General features: G+C 44.1%; 1 protein-coding gene across 3 annotated transcripts; it reads left to right on the top strand.

Annotated features, from left to right (window-relative positions):
* Window positions 1-4,095: 4,095 nt before the first annotated feature.
* On the top strand, window positions 4,096-24,141 carry TMBIM6 (transmembrane BAX inhibitor motif containing 6). 3 transcript variants are annotated; one of them, XM_021704757.1, is made up of 10 exons: window positions 4,096-4,191; window positions 14,255-14,342; window positions 14,731-14,839; window positions 17,253-17,373; window positions 19,039-19,087; window positions 19,196-19,293; window positions 19,496-19,575; window positions 19,875-19,975; window positions 20,813-20,888; window positions 22,102-24,141. In XM_021704757.1, exons 2-10 carry the CDS (start codon window positions 14,287-14,289, stop codon window positions 22,123-22,125), a joined length of 714 nt encoding a protein of 237 aa, XP_021560432.1. In that variant the 5' UTR covers window positions 4,096-4,191; window positions 14,255-14,286; the 3' UTR covers window positions 22,126-24,141. The 3 variants fall into 3 exon arrangements, with proteins under 3 accessions (XP_021560432.1, XP_021560433.1, XP_021560434.1); XM_021704758.1 differs by having other exon boundaries at window positions 4,145-4,199; XM_021704759.1 differs by having other exon boundaries at window positions 4,183-4,219.
* The last annotated feature ends 419 nt before the right edge of the window (window positions 24,142-24,560 follow it).

The following is a 24,560-nucleotide window of genomic DNA, read 5'->3' as shown; positions in this document are numbered from 1 at the left end:
AGGCCTCCTCCTGAATCTTAAACAGAATATTAAATACTCACACACACTTATAAGTGATGGTGTGGATTTTAATGTGTTTCATTCCTGTGAGCTGCTTATTCTCATAACCACTGGGCAGAACAAGGTCAGTGCATTTGAGATCAGAAGGAGGTATTGAGGCTGTAAAAGTAGACAAGGAAAGGTGTGAGATACAGAAAAAATGACTTCAGGGAAGCCATGTTTATCTCTACTTGTTGGGAAGCCACAGTGGTTCCCCTAAAGTTGAATTTAGACCAAGGGCCTCAAGTCATTCCCAGCTTGCCCCCTCTTCCTGTTCTCCTCTTCGTCCTTGCCCTAGGCTCAGGAATTCAGCCTGCTTTCCATCTCTTTAACTCTGCCACATTCTCCTCCTCAGCTTCTGGAATGTAGAACCTATTGCTATCTTCCCACCTTCCTCCCCACCATCTTATACACCCCTAGCACTTCAAGTCAGGTAAAACTGTCATTTTCTTTCAAAGCTTTTATTAAATTAACACACACACACATCTTTACAAATTTACATTAACAATACATGTCAATTTTACAATGAGAGGCAGTACAGCTTCATGATTAGGAGGAGTATGGGTGTATACCCTTTAATCCCCTTCACCTATTTCCTACCCCCCACCCCTACCCCCCACCCCCCACCATGTTCTTTATGTTCTTTATTGTCAAAGATATCATTCTTGGCTAATTTCATATCTCCTATCAGGAGAAAATATAACACTAAATACACTAAATACAATGCCATGGCTCTTTGGAAACTTTTTATATTGAAACAATAAAGATATTCTTGTCTCTGTAGTTCTTCTATACTATTTATTTACTCCTGGCTATATCATCACTCATGACACCACATCATTCATCATGTTGCCCTTGACTCTCTCAAAAATTATTACTGTGCTCTGTTGATGATGACCACAAATGGAAGTCTTACCCAGAGTATGCAGGAAATTTTGAACAACAATTTTTTTGTACAGTCACATCAAATTTTCATTCAGAATTTTATGCCATAAACATAGAACAACACCTCCTCCAAACGTGTCTTCTCTTGTAGTCTATAATCACAGCATTCCCAGACTGTGATCACTTTCAGTGTTGACCACATCCCTATCTTCCATACACCACCACCAACAGGGAGTATATGTGGGGGCTTCACAGGTGCAGCAAGAGGAGTGATGCCATTTGTGCATGCCTCATATGGCATGACTTAAGACTGACATGAGGAGGGCATTTTATCACCACATCATTCAGAAGCAAAAGAGGACATCAGTTGGAAAAAGCCTATTGGTACTGTGAAGTGATGGGTCTCAAAAGCACCTCAAAATTATATTGGAGGAGAAAGGTGGGGCTACTCCAAGATGACTGCCTGATATGTGTCCCAGGGTGTTTGGGGGGAATGGAGTTACTGCCCTGGGTGCCAGTGGGGGAGTAGACAGTGGGGTGGTGGTATGCGATGATGTACAGGAGAAAAGATGCCTGCTGCCAGTCTACTGTCCTCTGGTGCTATGGACCACTGGTAGCTCCACATTCAGAACACTGAAAAGAGAGGGTCAACACAGGGACCCATACACACGACTCAAGTCCAAGAGCTGGGGAAGCTCTGTTGGTAGCCCAGAGGCCTGAACTCATCTTCCATGAGACTACAAATAGGCTTATCAGCACCATCCTGGAGACAATTACACCTGATTCCCCAAAAGGAATACTGTGCTGTCCAGAAAGAGTAGTTGGCTCATCAGGATGCCCTCTTAAAATTGAGACCTGGTCTCAGGGCCTTGGGATGACCCCATAGACATGAGTTCCAGAGTTTCTCAGGCAACGTGGGATTGGAGAGTGCCATGAAGGAGAGAAACTGGGACAAGGGCTCATTCAGGGCCTGGTCTGGGCTCAGCTTTGATAGCCCTGCTGGCCCTGGCTGGTCCCAGGCACATAAGGGACATCTAGAACATTTCCAGGAAGGCCCTCCAAAGCTGAGGCCCTCTGAGGCACAGGATCCAGGGCAGGAGCCTGGGAATAGGATGTTATTATAAGGAAGTGATTGCTATGTGATTTATGAGGGTAAGTTTTAAAGAGAGTTTCCATCTAGCGCTGCTTGTCACTGGGACTTCTCACTCTGGAGAAGCCAGCTCTCATGCTATAAGAACATTCAAGCAGCCCTAAGGAGGAGGCCACATGCGGAGGAACTCAGGCCTCCAAGCTAACAGCTAGCACCTAATTGTCAGCTATATGAGTGAGCTACCTTGGAAGTAATTCCTCCAGCCCCAGTCAAGCCTTTGAATGACTGCAGCCCTTGCTGACATCTGACTGCAACCTCATGAGAGACCCTGAGCCAGGAGGGAATGAATAATCTGTCACCAGTGAATAAGTAACCTATATTGGTCAATACCATACAGACCAAGCCCTTAGCAACTTATTCTTCGAGGCAGAGAATTCAACATTAGCCTGACAAAAGTTTTCTTGTGCCTTAACTACGGCATGGAATAGGGCTGCTGCACTAGTACAAAGGTAAAAACCTCCGCAGCAACGTTTGTGGATTGACGACCAGGAAAAGATAGGCCCTGTTCCCAAGCACATTAGCCCAAGAAATGTGGCAGACATTAGTGTGGGGTGGGGAGAGAAACCCCAAGGAAGATAATAATACATTTTCACCCACTCTGATGGAATGAGTTTCAGAGTAAATATTAGGTTGTACTGTAGAAAGTAAAATTATATTTATTGCATACCTGAGTTTGGGTACTGAGAATCATACCCTGCACATTTGTATTCTTTACTGAAAGGATAACTGTTCTATCCTTCTAGAAGGACAGATTCTGATCTCATCTCCACTCATCCAATGCTTAATCTACATTTCTTCCCTTACTTTGCCAGAACCTTTTCTGTCAGGGGCCTGTTTCCTCATCTATAAAATGAGAGGCAGGGGTGAATCTATATTCTCTGGAGTCTAAAAAACATACAATTGGGGGGCTGTATTTAAGAAACAGAATATAAAATTATATAATAGTCAATATTTATCTAGAATGAGAAAAAGAAACCACTGCCTATTTTTAAATGCTGACAAAACGAAAAACATCACACAATCCAGAACAAACAAAACGAAACAAAAAAACGTTTTTACCTGGCAACCACTATAAGCTCTTTTTTTCTACATTTTTTGTCTGCATACTCTTTGCCTCTTCATATGTCAATTTTGTACTATTTTTATAGAGATATTAGATACATTAGTAAAAAAGTAATTTAAAACATTGATAGTACAGGAACTTTTTTTTTTTTTTAATCGGCTTCACAACTCCTTACTCTAAGTTCTCGCACGGGTGGTGCTTCTTGCCCCGGACAAGCTCATGGGGAGCTCCAGCCCTTTGATCTCCCTTGGTTTCGTTTCTTTCGGGGCTGCCTGGGCAGCTCTGCCAGGTCGCCGCCCTCGTTCCCTCTCCCATCCACCCCACTCCACAGGCAGAAGTGACTATGAAGCTGTCGCCTATCTCCACCAAGCAGGGAAGGTGATCCTGGAAGCCCTCCAGTCTCGCACGCGGCCCCAGGACCACCACTTGGGCTAGAGCGCGTCGGTGCTTCCGATGCCGGACTGGGGCGGCTATGTCCTCCTCGAATTCCTGGACAATTCGCTGAGCCTTCAAAAGTGCTCGGAAGCCTAAGTCCCACTCGATTCATGGTAGACTGCCCCCTATGAGAGCCCTTTTTTACGTGTTATCTGAATCTCTTTCTCCCTTTAACATTCCATGAGAAGCCTAAAACCAGAATCCCGGGACTTTGCTGCGCTATCCCACCACGCGTCGCGGGGCTCGGTGACATGGCCAGGTATCTTGGGTGGGGCCTGTCCCTCTTCACTTTCTCCACTAGGGGCGGCTTTAGACCGCGGTCCTACCTAACTATGGGGAAGAGGCGGAGACCGTTTCTACGACGCCGGTTGGCGGCCAGCGTCTTGATCGACAAGGGCATTAGCGAATGGCTCTGAAGTAAGCAGCCGTTGTTTACGCACGTAAAGCCAATGGGAAGGCAGAGGTCCAGCCAGGGGCCAATGAGGACTGGCCTTAAGCGGACCGCAGGGGCGGAGCTTCCCTCGAGGGGCGACGCTTGGGTAAAAAGTCTGGAGCGGACACTGGCAGAGTCAGAAGCATATCCGGTGTTAGAAGAGCTGCGTAGGCTGCTGGGAGGCCGGTAAGGACGTACGTCTGAAGCTGGGACTGTAAGCCGGGAGTGAGAAATGGAAATGGGGTTGGCAATTATTGTCTGAGCAAGAGTGGGAATAGTCTCGGTTTTCGGACAGACTGCACCTTCGGGGAATGGGGCCCTCTTCCGCGACGGGACTCGGAAAGCTGCGCGGGGAGGGGAGAAGCTCGGGAACTAGTACCGCGCATGCGCAAGCGTACCGGAGCGGGGGAGGGGCTGGGGAGCGTCTGCTGCTCGAGGCTCCCGTTCTGCGCGCGATTGCTGGTGAAGGGTCTTTTTTAGTCCCTCTTTCTTCCTTCCTCCCACTCTGCGTTCCTTCTCCTTTTCACCCCGCCAAGAGTAGGCGCAGGGGCACTTTGGCACAGCCTTGACTACTTAAATTCAGGCCACGTCCCCCACCCCTTCCTTCCGAGGCTAATGAAAGCGAAACCTCACGGGTTTGTGATCACCCCTGCTTCACCCGACTGATTGTTTCTCTGCTTTGGGCCCTCTGGCTGGGCCCCTTCTGGGTGAGCAGCGAGGGCCAGGACTCGACAAAGGGCCTGGTCAGGCAGGCTGCCCTGTCATGGCCAGGCGGGTGATGTCACACTCCTCTGTGACACGCGAACCTCCTTAGTTACTTGGAAGCCGAAAGCAGAGGCGGAAGGTGAGAAGATCCTTCCTGGGTTTCCAGCCCCGTTCTGGTCTGATTGATTACCTTTGGACAGGTGAGGTGGCCTTGGTTTTGCTTGGTCCTGAGCCTTGTGGGCGTCTTTCTCAAAGCCCGCGCAGGAAAGGCGTCGTTGGGCGGTTGTTTTTTTTCTTGGACCTGCTTGCTGGAGCTATGGTAGTAAGTAGGCTTTGGTATTTTTGTATATTTATTAAGTGCGGAATTGTTACTCAGTACCAGCCCAGACTGCATTGCCTACCCCACCAGCCTTTCATTGACCAAACAACAATAACAAAAACCTCTCTGAACTTGAGACTGTTTTAGCAATAGTTAACTTGTGAATGTGTAACTCAGTAGAAGAGCTGACTGTGCCTGAAACACAAAGATTTTAAGGTTAAAAGTTAATGGCGAATAGACTTTTCTAGTTATTTATTAATACTTAGTTTTAGTTTATCTTTTTTTTTTTTTAAAGATTTTATTTATTTGACAGAGAGAGACATAGAGCAGGAACACAAGCAGGGGGAGTGGGAGAGGGAGAAGCAGGCTCCCCGCGGAGCAGGGAGCCCGATGTGGGGCTCGATCCCAGGACCCTGAGATCATGACCTGAGCCGAAGGCAGACGCTTAACAACTGAGCCACCCAGGCGCCCCTAGTTTTAGTTTATCTTTTGGTTGAATGTGTAGTTTAAGAATTCAGTTCAAGAGAGATTATTCATGTTGTATAACCAAGTTATTATGGCTTCTACAAATACACTTATTTCTGTAATTATTAGGTTTACTCTCTTTGGTGGCTTATTTCTGTTGTCTAATATTTTTTGTTCTGGCTTCAAGAATATGTTGATACTTAGGTTTTCTACCATTTTCTTCCAATAGGGACAGAAGGGTTAAATCCTTGAGAAACACTCTCTGTAATTTGTATTTAGAGTTTCCTTCTTCCATTATTCATCTTGTGGAAACATGGCTTAGTGAACCCTCTTTCTTCCCGTCTCTCCCTTCCCCACTATTGGTGTGACTGAAGTCTTACTCTCCTAGGAATAGGAAAGGTGAAATTAATTCAAATATTTAGTCAGCATTCTAATTTTTTTCCTGGTTATGCATATAGTTCATGCTTATTGTAGAAGTGCTGAAAAATACAGAGAAGTGTAATAGGAATAAACATGTGTTAATATTTTTTAAGTTTCTCTTGGCCTATGGCTGGAACTGTCTTAATGAAAACTTGCTTTTCTACTGTAGGCTGTAATAGTAGGAAGAGCACCAGGCATTAGAGGTCATAAGGCCCCTAATCTGGTTCTGGCTCTACTATTTAACTTTGTGGTTGGTCAGGTCAATACTAATGTCCTTTTAGCACTTTACAATGATTTCACACAGGTTTTCATTCTTCCTCTTTTTTTTTTTTTTTTAATTGAAGTATAGTTGACACAAAATGTTCCATTACTTCAAGTGTGCAACATAGTGATTCAGGTCCATACATTATGCTCACCGCAAGTGTAGCTGCCATCTCACGATATAGCACTATTAACAGTGTCACTGACTACATTCCGCTGTGCTGTACTTTTTATCTGTGTCCCACAGATTTTTTTTTTTTAAGATTTTATTTATTTATTAGAGCATGAGAGGGGGGAAGGTCAGTGGGAGAAGCAGACTCCCTGCCGAGCAGGGAGCCCGATGCGGGACTCGATCCCTGGTCTCCAGGATCATGACCTGAGCCGAAGGCAGTCGCTTAACCAACTGAGCCACCCAGGCGCCCCCCACAGATTTTTTTTACTGGCATTCAGTAAGCTTGGTAGCCCAGGTGTTATTTAATCATCCTTATCTTACAGATAAGGAAGCCTAGGTGATTTTCCCAAAGTTACATGGTAGAAAATGGCAGGATTTGTGACTCCAAAGCCAGTGCTCCTGCCACTATTAACGCTGCCTTTTTGAGCTTTCTTTTTAAAGTGAGATTAATCATTTTTGCCCTTTCTTTATGGATTGGTGTGAAGGACAAAGGAGATAACGTATATAAAAGCACTTTAAGGGCGCCTGGGTGGCTCAGTTGGTTAGGCGACTGCCTTCGGCTCAGGTCATGATCCTGGAGTCCCTGGATCGAGTCCCGCATCGGGCTCCCTGCTTGGCAGGGAACCTGCTTCTGCCTCTGACCCTCCCCCCTCTCATGTGCTCTCTCTCTCTCTCATTCTCTCTGTCTCAAATGAATAAATAAAATCTTTAAAAAAAAAAAAACACTTTAAAGTTGTAAAGTTCTATATAAATGTAGTCGTATTATAGAAGGTACTACTGCTGGCCTGAAGTTTCACTTTATTTCATAAACTACCCAAGGGTATTAATCTCCTTTGGGAAAATACTGAATATTCTCTTGATGTTCTGTCTGCTAAATTTTCCTTTGCCACTTTGACTTGACTGTAGAAGCTGTTAGAAGTGTCTTCCACTTTACCCTGTTTTGTTCCCCCAGAGTTTTTTTTCTTCTTCTTTTTTTTAAGATTTATTTATTTGAGAGAGCGCGAGAGCGCGCACACACACAGGAGAGGGAGAAACAGACTCCCCGCTGAGCAGGGAGCCTAATGTGGGACTCAATCCCAGGACCCTGAGATCATGACCTGAGCTGAAGGCAGACACTTAACTGACTGGGCCCCCCAGGCACCCCGCCCCCCCCCCCCCCCCCGCCCCGAGTTCTAACCAAGCTTCATGAAGTAGCTTTTGTATTAAACACATTTTTGTTTTCCAAAGACGGTGTTCAAACCAAGGAGAGGAAAACTAGAGATTGGCTTTTCGGGCCACTCGAGTTACTCCTCAGGGTAGGTTCCCCTTTGAGCCACCTGGGGAGTGTTGATTTGAGGTTGCGACACTCCTGATTAGATAATGGGGTCTGCATTTGTTCTGGGGACTCCTGGTTGTACGTAAATATGGGGGGACAGAAAGCTGAATCACATGCAAGCTCTGCTCTTACGGTGCTTACAGCCATCTATGCAAGAAGTTCCGACACAATTAACTGGAATCCAAAACACTTAAAAAGTTTGTCCTCATTTATGCCTGCTTTAATTTGGGCTAAATATGTTGTTATTGGGAAGGGATTACTGGTTTACACTGGAAAATGAGTATGTATTTAGGACATTGGGGCCTCTTTCTGATCCAGTCTGTCAAACACTTGTGGTTACAGAGAGAGGTTCAGTAGTGTGAAAGTTCAAAACATCATTTATTGAAGGCAGTAGGCATTCCATCTCCAGTTACTAGCTTGGTTCTGAAGCAGCACCCTAGAGAGACCGGATCCGGTGTTAGCTAGCTAATCTCGCTAGCCAGGAATTTGGGACCAAGTTAAGGGAGGGGCTGGGACATCTAGGGTTCAAATCTAGGACCACCAGAGCCCAGGCCTGTCGAAACAGTTTTTGGACTTCCTGAAACCAAACTGACCTACCTTCTAGGGATGACAAGGAAGGCATCAAGCTAATGACCATTTACTTCATCAAATTCTCTGCCACATCGGATTATCGCTTAGTGGTTATTAGGCTGTCTCAAAACGCCTTGTGGCCCTGTGGGACAGGAGGTACAGTGTAAATGTGCCCAAGGAGAGGCCTGCCATTTGCACAAAAGTAATTTTAGCCGGTAATAAGATTTATCAAATTCCTTTAAATTCCAGTTTATAATTTTCTTAGACTCTTCCCTCTTCCCCCAATTTAATTTTGTTCATGTGGGTAAATATTAAGTCTTCAGGATATAGTTAACTGTGGTTGAATAATATTTAAAGAATTAATTTACAGGGCATATGTAGATTAGACCTGCAATAAATATTTTATAAAACTAGGGGAAAATAATGCACTGAGGACATGAGAGTAATGAGTATTTACACTGGTAAAAACAATGGCTAACATATGGAGCTAGTCTTATGTATGAAGCACTATTCTTTCTTTTGGAGAGAGAGCATGCATGCATGAGAGAATAGGTGGGGGGAAGAGGGGCAGAGGCAGAGGGAGAGCGAGGGAGAGAGAAAATCTTAAGCAGGTTCCACACCTGGCACAGCCTGACATGGGGCTCGATCCCATGATCCTGAGATCATGACCTGAGCCCAAATCAAGAGTCAGATGCTTAACTAGCTGAGCCACCCAGGCATTCCTGTATGAGGCACTATTCTAAGCACTTTATTTGTATTATCTCACATAATCCTCAACCCTGTGAAATAGATATTATTATATATTACTATATACAAATGAGGAAACTAAAGCACAGTGAGGTTCAAGCGCCAGAAACTTGCTATGTGTTACATAGCTAAGGCAATATCAGGATTCAAGTGCAGCAAGCCAAGCTCTTAACAGATACATGGTTATACAGAGTCTGAAAGCTATTCAATAGGAAGAACTACTAAAAAAATACAATTCTGCTACCCCCCCCACTCCAGTTTTTTAACCACATGGGGTTTTTCTTAAGTATCAGTTGGTTCCATCTGGATATGTGGGAAGGGGACTCAGAATGGTCGAATTACAACAACAATGAGGAACCATATAATTCACAACTAAATGTTTAATTAAATGTGTGAATAATGTTTCTTTGACTTGCTCTATTTTAAAAAATACTTACTTTAAGTAGGCTCCACACCCAATGTGGGGCTTGACCTCATGACCCTGAGATCAAGAGTTGGATGCTGTACCGAATGAACCACCCAGGTGCCCCTGAATTGCTGGTTTTGTTGTTAAATTGTAAATATTAAGGCAGCCTTCTGCCGAGTAGTCAGCGGGCTTTTATCTTTCAAAGGCAAGGATTTTTTAAAAATTTGTGATTGTTTCTGTTTTGCATAGCTTTTGGCCACTTGGCCATGTTTCATATGGACTGTACTTAATAGATACTGAAATAAGAATGTAGAGAATTTTTTTTGTTGTTGTTTTCACGGTTTGGCCCCTGATGATAATTATTTTAGGGCAAGGGTAAGGAAAGGAAGATACCTAGAACAAAACAAGAGATTTAACAAGACCTAAGACATAGATGTTAGTTGATGAGAATATCTGTCAAGTTTGGTATTCCTGCTCTCCTAAGGATGAAGGCATTAAGTGAAGCTCTGATCTAAATTAAAGGAATTTGATTATGATTAACGTCTGAACATTTACTTAATGCAATGCAGACAAATTTCTCATGAGTCTTGGAGGCACAGTCTACATTGTATTCTAAATAAATAATCCCACTTCCCTGTTTTACATTTAGAACTGGGGAGTGGGGTGGGAGAGAGGATGCAATTTCTAGATTTTTGTATGAGTTGGTGTCTAGTTTGAGACAGACCAGTGCTGGTATGGATATCATAATGGGCTGATGTGTGTTGGGGGAACTACTGTATTAAATATTTTTTTTTTAAAGCTTTTTTTTTTTTTTTTTTAAAGATTTTATTTATTCATTTGAGACACAGAGATACAGAGAGAGAGAGAGAGCATGAGCAGGGAGAGAAGCAGAGGGAGAGGGAGAAGCAGGCTCCCCGCTGAGCCAGGAGCCCGATGCGGGGCTCGATCCCAGGACCCTGGGACCATGACCTGAGCCGAAGGCAGACGCTTAACCATCTGAGCCACCCAGGCGCCCCATGTATTAAATAATTTTTGAGCAACTTGTAATATACTTGTTTCCTTTGTTGCGGTAAAATATACATAGCATAAAACTTGTCATTTTAATGTCCTTTTTTTTTTTTTTTTTTTTGAAGATTTTATTTATTTGCCAGAGAGAGTGAGCACAAGCAGGGGGAGTGGCAGGCAGAGGGAGAAGCAGGCTCCCCAAGGAGCCCGATGTGGGACTCTATCCCAGGACCCTGGGATCATGCCCCGGGCGGAAGGCAGACGCCCAACCAATTGAGCCACCCAGGCGTCCCTAATGTCCTGTTTTTAAAACAAAGATTTTCATTTAACTGTGGGGCCTTTTTGAAATGTTAGCTGAGTTACTTAGTTAATGGTTTTGAATACTTCAGACTCTGTTAGGAGCTAACTGTTCCCTGGGACTGAAAATACTTTCGGTATGGGAGCTGCTATTTTTTAAAGATTTATTTGTTTGAGAGAGAGTGCAGGAGTTGGGGGGGGAGGGACAGAGGGAGAGACTCTTAAGCAGACTCCCTGCTGAGCTCAGAGCTGACCTGGACTCCATATCAGGACGCTGAGATCATGACCTGAGCCATAATCATGAATTGGACGCCCAACTGACTGAGCCACCCAGGCGCCCTGGGAGCTGCTATTTTTGAGTTATGAATGCAATTGAATCTTGTTCAGCTGAGTTTGCATATAGACATTGAAATGTAGATATGTTTTCTCTGCAGCTTCTGAATACAAGTAGTTTGAGGGTAAGTTAGAAACTTACTTAGCTTAATCCCTCTGGCAAAACTTGTAAGAATCGTTTTGACTCTACTTATGTCTACATTAGTTCTTGTCTGTTTGGAACAGACCTAGAGCAAACTATCATATTTCCTTGATTCTAAGACCTAACTTTTTCCTCCTTACGTTTTAACAGTTCTGAAATAAATTATGTCCTATACATATCATGTCATTTATTAAATGTATACTTCATTGTGTTTTTTCCCTACAAAGCTATTATTAAAATTGCTGTGTGTCTTGGGGCGCCTGGGTGGCTCAGTCAGTTAAGCATCAGACTCTTGATTTGGCTCAGGTCATGATCTCAGGGTCGTGGGATCGATCCCTGCATAGAAAACTGGTTTTATTTAATTTATTTTTTACTTATTTTAAACCACAAGGCACTACTAAATCATGGAGAAATACTCCCTCCCTGTCCTCACAACTTTTGATAATTTTGGTTTTTCCATCTGCAGTTTTAAGAGGCAGTCAGCACTGCCCCCCCCCCCCCCCCCCCCCCCCCAAAGAGCAAACTGGGAAGGAGGAGTTTCTGCCATTATCCCCTCCCACTGTTTCACTTAGTGGGTTCTGGTTACAGGGTGTTGCCCCTTTCTGACTAACAATCCCCTGGGTATTTGAGGATTTACACTGCGATGCCCATTCACCACCCCCACCCTTCCTTTTTTTAACTCTTGAAATTGGAAGCAAGAGGTACTTCAGTGTTGTTGTTGTGAATACTGAGAAATTTGGCTCTGAAGGTTGCTTCAGAACTATTGCAAGTTCTATCTGGGGATGTCATTAAGGGTGTTAATGGAAGACTTAAACAAAGACACTTTCTAGGTGCTGGATTCTGCCATCCTGTAAGTGTGCTCTCTAGAGGATGTGAGTTCATCATGGTTATGAAAGGCTGTGGTCGGTCCTGCAACAGCCTGCAATAATTGCACCATCTAGATCAAGAAGGCCCAGAGCCCCGGGACTTAGAACTGTGAGCAGCAGCTTTAGTAGGTTCTTCAGCTTCTCACTGTATCCATCCTTAAGAACAGAACTAACAAAAAAATTGAGGTGAGTAGGATGTTGGTGAGAAAGGAAAGAGGAAATCAAGAGAGAGCAAGCTAGCCATTGTAATTGTTGCACTTGTGAGAGAGTGAGACTCAGGAAACAAATGGTAATGATGCATGTGAACTAGAAGAATGGCATCTTTCCACTGGCCCAGGATTTCTCAGGAGTCAGTTTGGGATTGTAACTTTTATTGCCCAGACTGGTTTTGCTGAGTATTGGGGCTAGGTGCTCATTAGAATGGGTGTGACTAGTTGGCTTGTTTTTCAAACTACTTAGCTTTGTGTTTTAATACCACCCCATTCCTGTTTTTTGGTCAGTGTGAAATGAATAGGCATTATGGGTCTAATAAGAATCTGGATGATTGTGGAAGATTGATACTTAGAAAGATGAAAATTCTTTATTAGATTTTTTTTTTAAGCCCTGTAGATTGAATGTGTTTATTTAGGATTGCATGTGAAATAGAGGAGGGAACAAAATTTAAGAGCCAAACTTGATGGTATTGATGGCATATAACCTGGGTACAGTTCAATTAAAAATGTCCTTTCTGTGACATAATTGGGACAGTTGGCAAGATCTGAATAAGGTCTGTAGATCAGATAATAGTATTGTGTCAGTGTTAATTTCCTGGTTTTGATTATTGTTTTCAGATGTACACACAAGTATTTAGGGGTGCCTGCATGGTTGGGAAAAAAAACATTTTTGTGCCTTCATGGTTGGGGGAAAAAAATTTTAAAGTCTCTATATACTGCTATATAGAGAGGGGATAAAGCAGATATGGTGAAATATTAACAGTTAGGAAATTTGGGTAAAGGGTTTATAGGAATTCTTTGTACTATTTCATCTCTTCTGTAGGAAAATTTCTGAAATTATGTAAAAAGATCCTTTCTGCACAAATTCCTTTTTCATGGAGGAACTTTTCTCTTTTTAAAATTGTAAATCTCTTTCAGTTCAGTTTTAACATGCATTGGATGGAAAGTTTCTACATGCATATATTTAAAATTCAAGGCCTGGGGCACCTGGGTGGCTCGGGTGGCTCAGTCAGTTAAGCGTCTGCCTTGGGCTCAGGTCATGATCTCAGGGTCCTGGGATTGAGCCCCACATCGTGCTCTTTGCTTGGTGGGGAGCCTGCTTCTCCCTCTCCCTCTGCTGCTCCCCCTGCTTGTTCTCTCTCTGTCAAATAAATAAAATCTTTAAAAAATAATAATAATAATAAATAAAATTCAAGACCTAGTACCAGGCCCAGCTCCTTCCTTCCTCCCTCCATTCCTCCCTCTTTGAGGTTCTATGCCTTTGCTGAGAGAATTCTCTAGCATCTTGATACAATGACATAAAATTGCTTTATATTGCAGGGGTGCTTAAGTGTTCCAGTCTTGATTTTGACTCAGGTCATGATCTCAGGGTGGAGGCCCAGTGTAGAGCCTGCTTAAGACTCTCCCTCTTCCTCTGCCCCCCCCCCCCCCCCAAAATAAAAATAAATATCACTTTATGTTCCAGTGACTGGATCCCTTTAACTAATTGCTAACTGGTAATTTCTTAAAGAAACTATCTTTTTTTTAAAGATTTTATTTATTTATTTGACAGACACAGCAAGAGAGGGGACACAAGCAGGGGCGGAGGGAGAGGGAGAATCAGACTCCCCGCTGAGCAGGGAGCCCGATGTGGGGCTCGATCCCAGGACCCTGGGATCATGACCCGAGCTGAAGGCAGATGCTTAACGACTGAGCCACCCAGGCGCCCTCAAAGAAACTATCAAAGGGACAAATTACTTTCTGAAAGAATAGAAATCAAATGCTAATAACAAAATAGTTTAGGGAGAAGAAGATGGCTTCATTTCCTCTGTCCTTTAAAATGGTTATGATTGCAAATGTATCCTAGAAGGAAATGCATAGAAATGAAAATGGCTATGCTAGGACAGTGGGATTTTAGATACTTTCCTTTTTCCAACTTGTATGTTGCTATTTTTATGAGAAAGTTGTTTATGTTGTTTTGTATGTCCTTGTATCTGTAAAATAACCTTTCTTCTTTTTATCCTTGATTCTACAGAGCGGAGACTGTGTCCCACAGACTCTGGCATCATGAACATATTTGATCGGAAGATCAACTTTGATGCACTCTTAAAATTTTCCCACATGTAAGTGTTTTGATCTTGACTGTAGTTTCTTATTGCATTTCCTTTCATATCTTAACTTTTCCTAGTTTATTAACTTTTGTATGTATTAATTGGCATATTAACTTTGCTAGAATCCAGAGGATCTGATAAAAGCACCCAGAGTCTAGGAGCTGCTCTGTAGTCACTGAAAAACCATTTAGTTATTCTAGTTTGGGTACTGATTGTTCATAATATGGGACCTTTGGCTCCTCCCCAGCATTTAAGATTCTCATTCATCTATTTTCAAAATATTCTTTTTTTTTTTTTTATAACTTAAACATATTTCCTGGGAAGAAGAGAGGGAAATGATTGTTAGCTTAGAAATGAAATTGGTCCTAGAATAATGGCTGTTACTAACGTTCTTTCCCAGAACCCCCTCGACACAGCAGCACCTGAAGAAGGTCTATGCCAGTTTCGCCCTCTGTATGTTTGTGGCGGCCGCGGGGGCCTATGTCCACGTGGTCACTCATTTCCTTCAGGTAAGAGCACTTTCTCTCCTAGTTGCTGTGGCACAGATTTCAGTAGGTAGAAATCAGCTCAGCAGGGTGGTGCAAGCTTGTACCCCTCCTTAATCCTTTTCTGTAGTTTGCAATCTAAACTCACCAGAGCCGGCTGGTAACTAAGGACATGCAGAACCTTATTTAAGTTTTCTGGCAGCTGTGTCCTCTCTAGGTACTGAAAACAGAATGTCTTAACCTGGACACTGAATGGTGTAAGACCCCAGCCCGCTGAGTCATGGCATGGCGTGTGTGCTGGGGTTTTGCACAGTAGCCTTTTTATCTTTTCCTGCTTTCTTTCTCTTTTTTGCTTTTGACTGTGGGGTTCTTAGATGTAGAACACTGATTGTATGATAATCGGGAGAGGCAGGGTTGAGACTTTCAAAGATTTGATCTATTTTATTCGCGGATGCATTTATATCTGCATGGTTCCGTGAAAACCTGCAACAACTCACTTTCCTCTGTTGAAAGAGACCTTGGGTTTGGCCAGTAGGAATAAAAGGGACAGTTGACAAATAATCAAAAAAGTTTGAAGTTCTCACTAACCAAGACTTGCTTTCCAAGTGTCCTTTTTAGTGTAAGTGTAGGGAGTGTGTCTGTGTTGGCATTTGCAACTACTGAGAACTGTCCCTATGCTCAGGCATCTCCTGGCAGAGGTTGTGTGAAAAATTATTCTAGATACTCAGAGGATAAAACTTTGATCCCTGGAGTTGAGACTAAAACATACTCCACCTTCTAGGCAAGAGTGGCCATTTTGGTTTCTGGTTGTGGGTGTTTTTGTTTTGTTTTTTAAGCAATGTAGTAAAATGCAGTTATCCTCATTATTCGTGGATTCTATATTTATGAATTGCCTACTTGCTAAAATGTATTTGTAACCCTAAAATCAGTACTCATGGTGCTTTTGCAGACATTCACAGTCCTAAGCTGAACAGCAAAAACTTTGAGTTGCGCATGGCACTGTGTTCCAGCTGAGGTTGAACAAGGTGCCACACTGCCCTGCTTCAAGCTCTTGTACTATAAACAAGGGTCTTTTTCATGGTCTGTGTAGTGCTACATTTTTTGCATTTTTGTGATTTTGGTGGTGATGTCAATATTTAAAATGGACCCCAGGCATAGTGCTAGAGTGCGGTCTACTGTTCCTAAGTGCAAAAAAAAAGTACACTAAGACTGTGATGTGTCTTATGGAGAAAATACGTCTGTTAGGTGTGTTGACCATGAGTTCCAGGTTAATGAACCAACAATATATATATCAAATAAAGTATCCTTAAACATAAACACACGTAAAACACGTATTTTTCGGTTGAAGAAAATGTAACCAGAGGTGCATGAGAATTTAACCCTTTATTTTTCTCAGGAGCAGTTGTTCAGTATTCATTAATTCATTATTCACAGTGACTTTATAGAACATAACTACGAGAAAAACGAGGATCAGCTATACCTTTAAAGGAAGGAAGGAACTTCAGTGTCTGCATATCTCCTTGATGATTTTCTTCTCTTTCTAATTGCCTGCAGCTTTTCCCACTTGCTTTTTTTTTTTTAAGAATATTTTTCTTCTTAAAAACTAATGCACTTTCATTTTAGAGAATTTGGAAAACAGACTAGTCATGAGAAAGAAATAAAAACACCCAGACATAACAACATTTTGATTCTTACTCTGTCTCGGTCCATTCAGGCTGCTCTAACAGAAAACCATAGACTGAGTAGCTTAAACAGCAAATGTTTCTCACAGTTTGGGAGGCTGGATGTTCAAGATCATGGCACCAGCAGATACGTTGTGTGGTGAGGGCCTGCTTCCTGTGTAAAGACTATCTTCTCGCTATGTCTTCACATGATAGAAGGGGCAAGGGAGCTCTCTGGGATCTCTGTTGTAAGCGCACTAATGAAGGCTCTACCCTCATGACCTAACCACCTTCCAAAGACACCCCCTCCCCAACCTCGAAATATCAGGACATTGGGGGTTAAAATTTAAACATGAGTTTGGGGGGAGCATAAACATTAAATCTGTAGCACCCTCTCAGTCTTTTTTCGATGTATGGGTATATATATTTGTGTGTGTGTTTTAAAGTGATCAAAAAGGGATCATTTTTACTTGTCCTACAGATTGGAATGTGCTTCAAGCAGTTGTCACTCTGATCTTTTTCTTGGGCAAACTCATAGTTTGACTTGGGTACTTGTAGCTCATGGACTACCTGGGTCAGAAGAGCCTCTAGCATCCACCATGGTCCTAGCCCTGTCCTACACGGCTTCTAGTTTCTCCTTAGTCCCTTCTGCCTTTCCACTGCCTCCAGGTTAGAAGGAAATATTAGGAAGTTCGGATGAATATTTGATCCCAGTAAGGTCTACAGAATAAATTCGGTATTTTCAAGTATTTCATTATTGACTCTGGATCTGACAGGCTGGCCTGCTCTCTGCCTTGGGCTCCCTGGGGTTGATGATTTGGCTGATGACAACACCTCATAGCCATGAAACTGAGCAAAAAAGACTGGGACTTCTTGCTGGATTTGCTTTCCTTACAGGTATGTTAGGAACTAGGCTAATTTGGGGTGGGAGAGGGGGTACTAGGGGTACTGTATCTAGTATCTCTGTAGACTAAGGCCCCAGGGTTGTATGTATTGTGGTTCATCCAACTGGCACACTGTACTATTCAGTCTTGTATTTGAGTATATTTTGCCTTGTATTGCTTTTTTATTTCATAGAGGTGCATCTTGCTTTCCCATCCAGAGGATTAGCTCTTTAGGACTAGTGACTGTGACTTCTACTATTATATCCAAAAATAAGCATTTGTGTGCTTAAATGAATGCGGTTCAAGAGCTTAGGTAGCATAACTTGTTAATGGTCGACGTGGGACTAAACTAGGCCTGAAACTCTAACTTAGTTGAACTTACACTGGCAACTATCACTCCTGTGACCATTTATTCTGAACTTTGCGGACAGTTAATTAAAGCCATACATTGAGATCCATCCAACAGAGCACTTTGCTGATTCTCAAGAAAGAATGAAAAGCACAGCTCTTCTAGAATTATCATTAAGGGAAACAGGACTCAAGCTACATAGTAAAAATACTTGCAAAGCAGCATTTGACTTAGTACAAATTGTTTTTTGTTGGTTTTTTTTAAGATTTTATTTATTTATTTGACAGAGAGAGACACAGTGAGAAGGAACACAAGCAGGGGGAGTGGGAGTGGGAGAGGGAGAAGCAGGCTTCCCGCTGAGCAGGGAGCCTGACGCGGGGCTCGATCCCAGGACCCCGGGATCATGACCTGAGCCGAAGGCAGACACTTAACGACTGAGCCACCCAGGCGCCCCAGTACAACTTGTTTTGAGTGTGTCTAATCTATGTAGTGTTGTAGGAGAAAGGAAGGGATTTAGAGATTAAGATTTTAAAATAGGGAAAGCTAGTTTTTGAAGGCAGTAAGGGGTAGAATTACCAGAAGAGGAGAGAGAGTAGCAAGAGTAGAGGAAGTGTTGGGGCTGGAACAGGCTGCCACTGCATTCTCCTCTTGGCAAGTGTCCACCTGCAGAACCGGTCTGGCCTTTTTCACAAAGGGAGTCAGTCCTGCATGACTAGACTAGGTTGCTGGCCACAAGGCACTGGTTTGCTCTTGATATTTCTATCCTAATTCCTGACCTGGCCCACATTATAGTCTCACATCCCTCCTCTTCGGAGTATTGCAGCCTTACAGCTTTGCTCAAAAATGTTTGACATGCCTGCTTCCTTTTTTTTTTTTAAGATTTTATTTATTTATTTGACAGAGAGAGACACAGCGAGAGAGGGAACACAAGCAGGGGGAGCAGGAGAGGGAGAAGCAGGCTTCCCGCCGAGCAGGGAGCCCGATGCGGGGCTCTATTCCAGGACCCTGGGATTAGGACCTGAGCCGAAGGCAGACGCTTAACGACTAAGCCACCCAGGCGCCCCTGCTTCCTTTTTCCTAATGTGTTTTCATCCTGGGCCATCCATGATTTTCATCTAAGAGAACAGTTTTGTAGCTCTGTCTATAAATAAATAACTCAGTCAGTAAACAATTAAGGCAGATAGAGGAGAGAGATTTAATTATTTTAGTACACATATTTTGGTTTTTTAGGAGCATGGGCCTGCGTGTGCTTTTGATGGTCAGCTTTGGACAAGGGTCCTGTTCAGGAATTGATGGTAATATTGTGTTCGGGGGCTTTTTGTTTTCTAGGAGTTGGCCTAGGCCCTGCTTTGGAGCTGTGCATTGCTATCAACCCCAGGTAACTATTTTAATAGTATCTTAGGTCTTTTTATCATTGCAAATATGCCTCCTAAATATAGGTTTGCAGAACTGTAGCCCTCAGTCTAATGGTCTTTTCCTCTAACAGCATTCTTCCCACCGCCTTCATGGGCACAGCAATGATCTTCACCTGCTTCACCCTGAGCGCCCTGTATGCCAGGCGCCGGAGCTACCTCTTTCTGGGAGGTAAGTGTGGACTGGAAAACAGAGTCTCGCTTTAGCCAGAATTCGCACTGGGACTCTTTCCCTACCTTCCAACTTCTTGTGATTGTCAGGTTGCAATTGAAAGCCTTAATTTGGGGGTGGGGGGTAAGTAAGGATGGCTTTAATGGGGTTGTCTTACTTCATTTTGGCTTTTCTCAGGATGGCTTTTTGTCATCTCTTACAGGTGTCTTGATGTCAGCCATGAGCCTGATGCTCTTGTCTTCCCTGGGGAACCTTTTCTTTGGATCCATTTGGCTTTTCCAGGTGAGACTTTGCATGTAACTTTCTAGCAGCCATTTGCCTTGCACTTCTTGTACTTGCTTCACCCTAAAGCAAGGTAGACTAAGAATCCTCCAGAATGCTCACTCTTGTTGGGCAGTGCAGAGTTGTGCCTAGGGAAGTAATGTGGTCTTTACCATAGGCTTCCATTCCCGAGAATGTTCCTGCCAGTAGGGTTAGCATTTGTTTACTTTCGAACAGCCAAGAGCCAAGAAGAGGCACGACTGGTTTTTCCCCTCTGGCGTCTCCCACATGGTAACCTTATCTCATTCTTCTCCTGTTAGGCAAACCTGTATGTGGGGCTGGTGGTCATGTGTGGCTTTGTCCTTTTTGATACTCAACTCATTATTGAAAAGGCTGAAAATGGAGATAAGGATTATATCTGGTGAGTGAAAACTGGTCTTGAACGCCTCCCTTTCTGCAGCTGTCGGGAGGGGTGAGAGTGGCCTAGGTGGCACTGGCTGAGCTTTCTGGCCCGCCTTCGGGTATGTGGTAGGGTGCCCATGGTTTTGGAGCTGTGCGCCAAATAGCAGGCTCCCTCGATTCCCGGAAGACATCAGCTCTTTTTAAAGTTGAACTAATAATACGCATTTAAGGGGCGCCTGGGTGGCTCAGTTGGTTAAGCGACTGCCTTCGGCTCAGGTCATGATCCTGGAGTCCCGGGATCGAGTCCCGCATCGGGCTCCCTGCTCGGCAGGGAGTCTCCTTCTCCCTCTGACCCTCCTCCCTCTCATGCTCTCTGTCTCTCATTCTCTCTCTCAAATAAATAAATAAAATCTTTAAAAAAAAAAAAAAAATACGCATTTAATTATCCTTACTTTTAATAGTGGTTATCTCTAGGCATGGAGGGGGAAAGGAATCTTTCCCCTTTTACTTTATATTTTTATATTTTTCAACCTTTAATAATGAAGATACATGTTCTTTTTAATGTATAACTTTTGAAAAAATGCAGTAATCTCAGAGTCTCTTTTAACTAGTTAATGGTAGTCTGGGGTTCACATGCAGGCCCTGCAGAGTCTAAAGCTCAGTTTTTCTTCTCCCTGTGCTGCATGGGTTTGTTGATTTGAAAAGGATCTCGGACATCAGAGTTACACTTGGTGGTGGAGTGTTGGTAAAACTCACTCATGGGGTGGGTGTGGGGTTTTTGTGCTTTGCCCCTCTGTGGGCTGTGGATAAAGGAAGGTGGGACATGCCAGTTGGTCATCTGGTTCTTCTGTTTCAGGCACTGCGTTGACCTCTTCTTAGATTTCATTACTCTCTTCAGAAAGCTCATGATGATCCTGGCTATGAATGAGAAGGTTAGTCCACCTGCTCCCTGAGGATTAGAGAATGGCCCCTGAATTTAGCATATGTGTAGACTTCAAATTTGAGAACTGACACACTGTGTAGGTCCAGGTTAACTGTAAGGCAGGCTGCCGCGTAAGAGGTGAACCAGAAGTCTTTTAGCCCATGGAGAAAAAGGAACAAGTTAAAAAAAAAAAAATCCTTAAAAAAAACAAGGGGTGCCTGGCTGGTTCAGTTGGTGGACCATGTGAATTTTAATCTCAGGGTTGTAAATTCAAGCCCCACGTTGGGTGTAGAGATTACTTAAAAAAACCCAACAGCAAAGAAAAACAAATCACTGAGATTAGTATCAAAAGAGAAGGGCTTAAGTGGCAGCAGGAAACAATCTACTATATGAAGAATTTAAAGGCTGTGAAGATAGTTATGACTCAGGGAAAGATATTCTAGGGGATTTGTTTAATATTGGCTGTTACAAGTATGTGTCAGAAGTCGACCGGTTTTATACGTCTGTAAGTCTTGTTTCCAGAGAAGCATTCTGTATATGGTTAACATAGTCCACTCCAGCATTAGGGGAACAAATGAAACCATGAGGGTTTTTTATATACCTTCTTAGGGAACAGGAGACAGTGTGGTGGTGTTGGAAGCCGGTGAGGAGGTGGGATTGGTGGCTGTCGGTCTTCCCTGTGCTGCGACTAGACGGAGCTCCAAGCAGGTTTCAGCCAAAGCAACTCAACTTGCATCTGTTTAATACACAGGGCTTCCGCCTAAGATGGAATGCAGAGTTCACTGGGCTAGATTATTTCTGGGTGTTGGTTTGTGCTCGGGATTTATGCTTCTCAGGCTAATGGAAAGTTGGTCTTGGCCTCTTGTGTAGTTATTTTAGGGTGGACTACCAGTCTCCAGCCTTCACGGGTTAGGATTAGAGCTGTGGGGGTTATGAGTAAGCCAGGAGTGGTCAGGCAGCCCAGTTGGGCACTCTTGGGCTGGAAGTGGGAGCAACTGCTTAACCTTTATTCTTGTCAGGTCTGTCAGCAACTTGAGGGACTATCAGTGGAAGATGGTTAAGATTCAGTTCCTACCGCACTGAAGGAGTATTTCTCCTTCCTCTTTATCGTCCTGTTCCCTTCCAGTCCCTAACCAAAGGCAGCCAGGTACTGGCTCATTCAAGAGTTTGAGCTTGAATGTGAGATGCGAAAAATTAATTGGGCAATTTTTCTCCATTTCTAGGACAAGAAGAAAGAGAAGAAGTGAAATGACCATGCAGCCTTTCCCATTTTGACCTCTCTCCCTCCACCCCTCATTTCCTCTTCGCACACATTGCAGGTGGTGTGTTCTCTGATAATGAAAAGCATCAGAAAAGCTTTTGTACTTTGTGGTTTTCTCTATTTTGAATTTTTTGATCAAAAAACTGATTAGCAGAATATAGTTTGGAGTTTGGCTTCGTATTCCTGGGGTTCTTCCCCACTCCCTTTTCTGTCCAGCCCGTCCCTAGCCTCTTCCTCTGCTCAGGCAGCCAGCCGGTCACCGTGATGAGGAGTGGGACCCAAAGCAGAGCAAACTCCAGGAGTCCGCTTGCCACCCGAGCTTCACCAGGTGCACCTGAACTGTTGGGTAGAGCTACCTCGGCTCTTTTCCTCAGCGTCGTGTGGTTTGTGCACAGTTCCTGTGGGGCTGGGCAGTGTGCTTTCCATCGGAGAGGAGTTTGGTGGTCCTGTTGTAACTCAGGCTCATTACATCTGAGCTACTGTCAACCCCTACAAAGAAAACGAAGAGCCTCTTCTGTTGGATGCTTTGCTTCCTCTGAGCTGCCCAAGCCACTGCTGGTCTGGCAAACACACCGTTCTGTCTTGCTGTCGCAAAAGGAATGTGGACTGACGTGTTCCCTTTCCCTGTCCCTGGTCTGACCCTCAGGGAATCTGCCGGTTTTCCATCCATGGGGCGGGAGGATTTCAGCACAAAGGAAAGACCGATTCTTGTCAGGTATTTATGAAAAGGCTGGTTATGTATGGCAAGAGAGAGCATAGAATTCCCAAACTTCCCCTGTCTTTATTTTTATTTTTTATCACCTTAGTTGCTGAGTTTCCTCCCCCACCTGGCTTCGATTGCAGATCCCAGGAGAGGAAGGCTAGGGAAGAGAATGGTTGAGCCCGGGGGTAATCTTAGGGGGTAATCGTAAACTAATCCTGCCGGACAGACCCAGATGAGGACCTGTTTGGGGCAGTGGGGGGAGAAGAACGCTGCTAACTGAATGGTTCTTTGTTGAGAGCGGCAGAAGTGGGTTGTGATGACTCGGGAGGCAGCATTCATAACAGTCCAGTGCATTTCTGTCTTCTCCCACCTGGACGCCAGTAGGGTCAGGCCGGAGATATGGGGCGGTAGATAAACGTTCATTTTACAGATGCACTTTAGTTTTTGGTCTCTTCACCTATTCCCAGAAATCTGTAGCCTTCCAGCCAGGGCCAGGTGACCAAACCTGCAAGACCTCTGATTCCCTCCAGCTTGCTTGGTGGTGGTGAGTGTGGGAGGCCAGCACTAATGGGGATCGCCGGCGCTTTCACAGGGCGCTGCCGCAGGGCACTGGCGGAGAAGGGCAGGCAGCCTGGAGATTAGTTGTAGCTCCAGCTGTTCCCAGGGCTTCCGTGGAAGGGGCCTGAGCCATCAACAGCTCATTGCCAGGAGGATACCAGTTTTGGCTCTCCCATGCACAAGCAGCACACAGTTTGACCCAGCGGCTGCTGGTTCGCAGTGCGCCGTATCATCGTGCCAGCCCGAGAAGCGGTTCCCAGGGAGTGTGTGCATTCCTGGAGTGGCGCGCTGCCCGGAATGGCTGGCAGAGGATGCTGCCCTCTGACTAGCTGCTGCCTCCAGCCTCTGGCTTGAGAACTTTTGATAAAGGGACTTCCTTCCCCTTAAACACCCAGTCGCCCTCTCCGTAAATTTGTTGATTCTCTCTGAGGCCTGAGAATCTTGAGTTACATCTCTTGAAGCCAAACTCCACCTCTTGTGCTTTTTTGCTTGGGATAAAGGAGTTTTTCTTTAGAAACAGTGCCAAGAATGACAAGATCTAAAAAACGACTTTTAAAGAAAATGCCTAACAGGTTTTTAATACAGTAATCACTGTAATTATCACTTTCTTTTCTAGTTCTTTGGTTTTCAGCTCAGGCTGCATTCTCTAACTCATACTGTGAAGACAGAGGTGTTTTTGATTCAGAAATAAATGAAATCTACATAGTCTTAATTTGTAAAAAATAAAATTCCTTAACCTTTCCTGGTGTAAGTGTGTGTTAAATTCAAGGCCACAGCTGAACATGGACTTGGGTACTGTCTGACTTGCCTTAGAAGTAGGGCCTGGGAGTGGAACAGGATTGAGATTCTGATCTATACTTAGCAGACTGGTGACCAGAAAGCAACAGCCCCCCCACCCCACACCCCCGTAGGCCTCCCACTCTGGCCCCAGCTTGCCACAACTTTTGGGAATTTCCTGTGTGCGGTATAGAGCCCAGGCCTTTTCCCGTCCTCCCGCCCTCCGCCCCCCAGCCTTCAGGCACTTTGTGGTAGCAGCATGTGCCATCGGTTCCAGAGGAGATAGCCAGGCTTTGGAATTTTGGATGCATAATGGGAAAGGCATCACACTCTACTCGTTCTGCAAGTCTTTTTGGTCACCTGCTGTGGCCAGGCCCTCTTCT

Source organism: Neomonachus schauinslandi, chromosome 5 (genome assembly GCF_002201575.2).
Source record: "Neomonachus schauinslandi chromosome 5, ASM220157v2, whole genome shotgun sequence".
In the NCBI taxonomy this organism is placed as follows: domain Eukaryota; kingdom Metazoa; phylum Chordata; class Mammalia; order Carnivora; family Phocidae; genus Neomonachus; species Neomonachus schauinslandi.
Note: the sequence above shows the minus strand (reverse complement) of the source record. Positions and strands in the feature narration are given on the sequence as shown.